Genomic DNA, 8129 nt, shown 5'->3' on the forward strand with positions numbered 1-8129 from the left:
TCTGTTCATGATCTGTGACTGTATAGAAATTATATGAATTATATAGCTATGTTTCTGTTCATGATCTGTGACTGTATAGAAATTATATGAATTATATTGCTATGTTTCTGTTCATGATCTGTGACTGTATAGAAATTATATGAATTATATAGCTATGTTTCTGTTCATGATCTGTGACTGTATAGAAATTATATGAATTATATTGCTATGTTTCTGTTCATGATCTGTGACTGTATAGAAATTATATGAATTATATAGCTATGTTTCTGTTCATCATCTGTGACTGTATAGAAATTATATGAATTATATAGCTATGTTTCTGTTCATGATCTGTGACTGTATAGAAATTATATGAATTATATTGCTATGTTTCTGTTCATGATCTGTGACTGTATAGAAATTATATGAATTATATTGCTATGTTTCTGTTCATGATCTGTGACTGTATAGAAATTATATGAATTATATAGCTATGTTTCTGTTCATCATCTGTGACTGTATAGAAATTATATGAATTATATAGCTATGTTTCTGTTCATCATCTGTGACTGTATAGAAATTATATGAATTATATAGCTATGTTTCTGTTCATGATCTGTGACTGTATAGAAATTATATGAATTATATAGCTATGTTTCTGTTCATGATCTGTGACTGTATAGAAATTATATGAATTATATTGCTATGTTTCTGTTCATGATCTGTGACTGTATAGAAATTATATGAATTATATAGCTATGTTTCTGTTCATGATCTGTGACTGTATAGAAATTATATGAATTATATTGCTATGTTTCTGTTCATGATCTGTGACTGTATAGAAATTATATGAATTATATAGCTATGTTTCTGTTCATGATCTGTGACTGTATAGAAATTATATGAATTATATAGCTATGTTTCTGTTCATGATCTGTGACTGTATAGAAATTATATGAATTATATAGCTATGTTTCTGTTCATCATCTGTGACTGTATAGAAATTATATGAATTATATTGCTATGTTTCTGAGCACTGACAGTGGCACTTACAGCTGTCTCCAGAAACAAACAAACAAACAAACAAACAAACAAAAATACTGAGATTATATTTTTATCCTGATATTGTATATGTCAGATTGAATGGGATAATAGCTGGTTGATTGAGGGCGAAATCCTAACCCCCATTCCCTGACCTGACATTTCACCGGAAATGTTTGGGTAGATTGGAGTTCCGTTTTCAACAACTTGTTGGGATCCAGTAATAGTCCATACAATTGTGAACTTTTCCTTGTAATAAATACATGAATAATCTGGGAAAAGTTCAACCTTTCCTACAAGAAATAGGTGATGTTCTCCAACATGGAATTGGTGCCCAGCAGTAGAATTGGTGCCCTTTATTTTCTGAGTACAGTAGCACAAACACACACACACACACACACGCACGTACACGCGCACGCACGCACACACACACACACACACACACACACACACACACACACACACACACACACACACACACACACACACACACACACACAGAGAAATGGAGAGAGCGACAACCATAGAAAAAAATAATAATAAAAGGATATTGAAGGTTGTACGTTTTTTCACAGGTAGGTTGGGCATCATTACAGTCCTGTTTACTGAAGCAGATTGGACATACTTCCAAATTCTCTAAAAAAACATTGGATGCGGCTTATGGTAGAGAAATTAACATTTAATTATCTGGCAACAGCTCTGGTTGACATTCCTACACGCAGCATGCCAATTGCACGCTCCCTCAAAACTCGAGACATCTGTGGCATTGTGCTGTGTGACAAAACTGCACATTTTAAAGTGGCCTTTTATTGTCCCCAGCACAAGGTGTACCTGTGTAATGAGCATGCTGTTTAATCAGCTTCTTGATATGCCACACCTGTCAGGTGGATGGATTATCTTGGCAAAGGAGAAATGCTCACTAACAGGGATGTAAACACATTTGTGCACAACATTTGAGTGAAAAAAGATTATTGTGCGTATGGGACATATCTGATATATCAACGTTCCTATCAGTCCTAGACTATGGTTTTTATACATTTTATAAAATGGTGTTTGTTTCCCTGCTTCAACTTTTCTTGCGGCACACATCTTGCTGCTGTGATGGCTGTGGTATTTCACCCAGTAGATATGGGAGTTTACCAAAATCGGGATTGTTTTCAAATTGTTTGTGGATCTGTGTAATCTGAGGGAAATACTTAACTCTAATATGGTCATACATTGGCCAGAGGTTAGGAAGTGCAGCTCAGTTTCCACCTCATTTTGTGGGCAGTGTGCACATCGCCTGTCTTCTCTTGCGAGCCAGGTCTGTCTACGGCGGCCTTTTTCAATAGCAAGGCTATTCTCACTGAGTCTGTACATAGTCAAAGCTTTCCTTAAGTTTGGGTCAGTCACAGTGGTCAGGTATTCTGCCACTGTGTAATCTCTGTTTAGGGCCAAATAGCATTCTAGTTTGCTCTGTTTTTTGTTAACTCTTTCCAATGTGTCAAGTAATTATCTTTTTGTTTTCACATGATTTGGTTGGGTCTAATTGTGTCCTGGGGCTCTGTGGAGTGTGTTTGTGTTTGTGAACAGAGCCCCAGGACCAGCTTGCTTAGGGGACTCTTCTCCAGGTTCATCTCTCTGTAGGTGATAGCTTTGTTATGGAAGGTTTGGGAATCGCTTCCTTTTAGGTGGTTGTGGAATAAAACAGATATTTTCTGGATTTTGATAATTAGTGGGTATTGTCCTAATTCTGCTCTGCATGCATTATTTGGTGATCTATGTTGTACACAGAGGATATTTTTGCCGATTTCTCTGTCTGTCTGTCTGTCTGTCTGTCTGTCTGTCTGTCTGTCTGTCTCTCTCTCTCTCTCTCTCTCTCTCTCTCTCTCTCTCTCTCTCTCTGTCTCTCTTTTATTATGTCCCTTGAGCAGATTGCCTCACACCTTCATCTCTTCTCTTTCTTCAGCCAAACGTGTTTTCATCTTCCTCCCTCCAAGCCAGGGAATCTACTGCTGGCAAAGAGACAGATTTCAGCAGACTGTCTCTGTGTGTCATTGCAGAGTCTGCTATGAAAGCCTCCATATACTTTTTAAGAGAGGAGAGAGAGAGAGAGAGATACAGAGAAAGAGAGAGAGAGAGAGAGACCGAGAGAGAGAGTCAGAGAGACAGAGAGACAGAGCAGCCTTCAGATTCAGATCATATTGATGAATAGGACTAGAACAGCCATAACAAGTAATAATAAGATGCAAGATTTTGCAAGATCTCCCCTCTCCTGCCTCTCAGTGTGGTGTCTCAAGGGTACAGGTGTGTGAAAAGAAGAAACAAGAAGGATGAGGGACCAGAGGAAGAGAGGATGACAGTAAAATAATGTCAGCCTGTATGATTGAGTGGAAGTTTGGATAAACATCTAATTTTGCAGTGAGTCTGTGAGAGCATCTACTCCCTCTATCCTATCCCCTCCTTTCACTTGTCCTCCTCTCTCTATCACTCTCTCCTTTCCTCTTCTCCTACCCCCTCTCCTTTCCTCTTCTCCTACCCCCTCTCCTTTCCTCTTCTCCTACCCCCTCTCCTTTCCTACACCCTCTCTCCTCTCCCTATCACTCTCTCCTTTCCTCTTCTCCTACCCCCTCTCCTTTCCTACACCCTCTCTCCTCTCCCTATCACTCTCTCCTTTCCTCTTCTCCTACCCCCTCTCCTTTCCTACACCCTCTCTCCTCTCTCTATCACTCTCTCCTTTCCTCTTCTCCTACCCCCTCTCCTTTCCCACACCCTCTCTCCTCTCCTCCAGGGGTTATAGTGACAGCAGAGAACACATCTGAGTTGAAAGCATGAGAGTGAAAAGAGATGTTTGCATTTTAATGCTGAGATATTCAAATCTGACACTCCACCACTCTCTCTCTCTCTCTCTCTCTCTCTCTCTCTCTCTCTCATTCACCCCTTTCTCTGTGGTATCCATGGAGAAGTAATACGATGCTGGCTTTAACAGGAGATTAGGATGAGGAGAGGGAGGAGAGGTTGGAGGATGTGGGGGAGGTCCCCCTCTCCTTGGGGGCGAAATCACCTTGCAGCTTTTTATTCTTTTTCTTTCTCTCTGTAAAAAAAAGGGGGGATGAAATGGAGCGAGGCCCAATGACACTGTGAATAGCAGTGGATGAAGGGTGTTGCCCTGTTTGGTGATTCAGTGGGTTGGTGGGAGACTACCTTGTCCCGTGCCCCAAATGGCAACCTATTTCCTTTATAGTGGACTACTGTTGACTAGGACCCTAAAAGTAGTGCACTATACAGGGAATAGGCTGCCGTTTGGAACTCAAGCCATGTCTAACCGCACGACTGATCTTAGTCAGATCCCGGGGAAGTTGATGAAATGATCGAAGCACCTTTCCTCCCCTTCTTTCTCTCTGTCTCTCTGTCTGTCTGTCTGTCTGTCTGTCTGTCTGTCTGTCTGTCTGTCTGTCTGTCTGTCTGTCTGTCTGTCTGTCTGTCTGTCTGTCTGTCTGTATGTCTGTCTGTCTGTCTGTCTGTCTGTCTGTCTGTCTGTCTGTTTGTCTGTCTGTCTGGCTGTCTGGCTGTCTGTATGCCTCTACCCTCTCTGTCTGTCTGTCTGTCTGTCTGTCTGTCTGTCTGTCTGTCTGTCTGTCTGTCTGTCTGTCTGTCTGTCTGTCTCTTCCTATCCCTGTCCCTCTCTTTACTTCTCCTCCTCCTGCCCTCTCCTGCCATCTCCACCTATCTCGCTCTCCCCCTCCACATTCCCCAACTTCCACTTTCCCCCTCTCTCTGTCGCCACTGTGTAAATGACAGAGTGTTTCTGACTCCTGCTCTTCAAACACACTAACATGCTTGGGGCCAATGTCAGCCTCATGCTTGGGGCCAATATCAGCCTCATGCTGGGGGCCAATATCAACCACATGCTGGGGGCAAATACCAGCCACATGCTGGGGGCCAATATCAGCCTCATGCTGGGGCCCAATATCAACCACATGCTGGGGGCCAATACCAGCCACATGCTGGGCGCCAATATCAGCCACATGCTGGGGGCCATTATCAGCCTCATGCTGGGGGCCAATATCAGCCTCATGCTGGGGGCCAATATCAGCCTCATGCTGGGGGCCAATATCAGCCACATGCTGGGGGCCAATATCAGCCACATGCTGGGGGCCAATATCAGCCACATGCTGGGGGCCAATATTAGCCACATGCTGGGTGCCAATATCAGCCACATGCTGGGGGCCAATATCAGCCACATGCTGGCGGCCAATATCAGCCACATGCTGGGGGCCAATATCAGCCACAAGCTGGGGGCCAATATCAGTTAGTATTACTGTAAAGCAGCGATCCACAACTGGTGGTTTGCGACCCAAATTTGGGTCGTGGGAAGTTTTGAGTGGGTCCCAAGTGTCTGAGTAAAAAAATGTATATATTCTTTTACACATTTAGTTTTATTTCATGAAAAATAATCCAGTCTGAAGTTAAATGACTAAAATCAGGCAGAAAGTGTGCACAAATGATAATGAACCTATCTTTTAAATAATTGAACATTTATTCAATCACACTATGGTCAAAGTATTTGGTTGATGTTGTGGTCTCAAACCGGTACACTTAACATTTGACATGAAGAACAAGGACAAAATTGAATTATTAACAATGAAAACGGTGGGACTGTTGTTCCCACGTCATATAATTGGACCACTGCTGTAGAGTACTGTGGATTAGCCTGTATCTGTCACTGGATCAGGGGCTGTGGGATGGACGGACAGATAGACAGACGGACAGACGGACGGACAGACAGACAGACAGACAGACAGACAGACAGACAGACAGGTTCCCTGAGGAGAGAGGTGGTGAGGAGAGAGATGTTGAGGAGAGAGGTGGTGAGGAGAGAGGTGGTGAGGAGAGAGGTGTTGATGAGAGAGGTGTTGAGGAGAGAGGTGTTGAGGAGAGAGGTGTTGAGGAGAGAGGTGGTGAGAAGAGAGGTGTTGAGGAGACAGGTGGTGAGGAGAGAGGTGTTGAGGAGAGAGGTGTTGAGGAGACAGGTGGTGAGGAGAGAGGTGTTGAGGAGACAGGTGGTGAGGAGAGAGGTGTTGAGGAGACAGGTGGTGAGGAGAGAGGTGTTGAGGAGAGAGGTGGTGAGGAGAGAGCTGGTGAGGAGAGAGGTGGTGAGGAGAGAGGTGTTGAGGACAGGTGGTGAGGAGAGAGGTGTTGAGGAGAGAGGTGGTGAGGAGAGAGGTGGTGAGGAGAGAGGTGGTGAGAAGAGAGTTGTTGAGGAGACAGGTGGTGAGGAGAGAGGTGTTGTGGAGAGAGGGGTTGAGGAGAGAGAGGTGAGAGGAGGAAATTAAAATCAACTAAACAAATATGAATCATGCAGCGCTGGCTTTGCTCTCATGTCTTTAAATATTTTTCTTCTCTCACTCTTCTCTTTCCCTCACCTCATTCTCTCCCTCTCCTCTTTCTGTCACCTCATTCTCTCACCTTTCTCTTTCTGTCACCTCATTCTCTCCCTCTCCTCTTTCTGTCACCTCATTCTCTCACCTTTCTCTTTCTGTCACCTCATTCTCTCCCTCTTCTCTTTCCCTCACCTCATTCTCTCACTTTTCTCTTTCCCTTACCTCATTATCTCACTCTTCTCTTTCCCTCACCTCATTCTCTCCCTCTTCTCTTTATGTTACCTCATTCTCTCACTCTTCTCTTTCCATCACCTCATTCTCTCCCTCTCCTCTTTCTGTCACCTCATTCTCTCACCTTTCTCTTTCTGTCACCTCATTCTCTCCCTCTCCTTCTGTCACCTCATTCTCTCACCTTTCTCTTTCTGTCACCTCATTCTCTCCCTCTCTCTTTCCCTCACCTCATTCTCTCCCTCTCTCCTTCTGTCACCTCATTCTCTCCCTCTCTCTTTCCCTCACCTCATTCTCTCCCTCTCTCCTTCTGTCACCTCATTCTCTCACTTTTTCTTTCTGTCACCTCATTCTCTCCCTCTCTCTTTCTGTCACCTCATTCTCTCTCTCTCTCCTTCTGTCACCTCATTCTCTCCCTCTCTCCTTCTGTCACCTCATTCTCTCCCTCTTCTCTTTCCCTCACCTTATTCTCTCCCTCTCTCCTTCTGTCACCTCATTCTCTCCCTCTTCTCTTTCCCTCACCTCATTCTCTCACTTTTTCTTTCTGTCACCTCATTCTCTCCCTCTCTCTTTCCCTCACCTCATTCTCTCCCTCTCTCCTTCTGTCACCTCATTCTCTCCCTCTCTCTTTCCCTCACCTCATTCTCTCCCTCTCTCATCCTGTCACCTCATTATCTCCCTCTTCTCTTTCCCTCACCTCATTCTCTCACTTTTTCTTTCCCTCACCTCATTCTCTCCCTCTCTCCTTCTGTCACCTCATTCTCTCATCTTTCTCTTTCTGTCACCTCATTCTCTCCCTCTCCTCTTTCTGTCACCTCATTCTCTCATCTTTCTTTTTCTGTCACCTCATTTTCTCCCTCTCTCCTTCTGTCACCTCATTCTCTCCCTCTCTCTTTCCCTCACCTCATTCTCTCACTTTTTCTTTCCCTCACCTCATTCTCTCCCTCTCTCCTTCTGTCACCTCATTCTCTCCCTCCCTCTTTCCCTCACCTCATTCTCTCACTCTTCTCTTTCCCTCACCTCATTCTCTCCCTCTCTCCTTCTGTCACCTCATTCTCTCCCTCTCTCCTTCTGTCACCTCATTCTCACCCTCTCTCTTTCCCTCACCTCATTCTCTCACTTTTCTCTGTTAAATCAACACAAATCCAACTCTGTAATAACCAGCTGATGTGTTACAGGCTTGCTTATTACCATAACCCAACCTAGTAACTATCTGAATGGCTTCACTCTGGGAGTGTCCTAGTCTCAATGTGTCTGATTGTCTGAGTCCAATACTTCAATATCCAGCGTCTATCTCTCTCTCTCTTCATTTCTCTCTCTATCCTGCATACCTCTATCCTCGCTTTCCTCTCTCTCTCTCTCTGCTGGCTGGATGGGTGATTGTGTCTCAGTGTAGACAGAGAGAGCTCTCCACTCCTCCTCCCTCCCTCTCTCTCTCTCTCTCTGCTGGCTGGATGGGTGATTCTGTCTCAGTGTAGACAGAGAGAGCTCTCCACTCCCCCTCCCTCCCTCTCTCTC

At 44.2% G+C, this 8129-nt stretch overlaps 2 protein-coding genes across 2 annotated transcripts in view; one reads left to right on the forward strand and one right to left on the reverse strand.

Annotated features, from left to right (window-relative positions):
- Positions 1-8129, reverse strand: part of LOC139375716 (RNA binding protein fox-1 homolog 3-like) — a 677315-nt gene that overhangs the window by 546494 nt on the left and 122692 nt on the right. The gene's annotated exons all lie outside the window — the stretch shown is intronic.
- On the forward strand, positions 4836-5315 carry LOC139377174 (type VI secretion system spike protein VgrG1b-like). The gene has a single exon (XM_071120179.1). It carries the CDS (start codon positions 4836-4838, stop codon positions 5313-5315), a length of 480 nt encoding a protein of 159 aa, XP_070976280.1.

Source organism: Oncorhynchus clarkii, chromosome 20 (genome assembly GCF_045791955.1).
Source record: "Oncorhynchus clarkii lewisi isolate Uvic-CL-2024 chromosome 20, UVic_Ocla_1.0, whole genome shotgun sequence".
Lineage (NCBI taxonomy): Eukaryota > Metazoa > Chordata > Actinopteri > Salmoniformes > Salmonidae > Oncorhynchus > Oncorhynchus clarkii.

Coding starts and splice junctions, on each gene's coding strand:
- LOC139377174 (XM_071120179.1), top strand. CDS start 4,836: ATGCTTGGGGCCAATGTCAGCCTCATGCTTGGGGCCAATATCAGCCTC.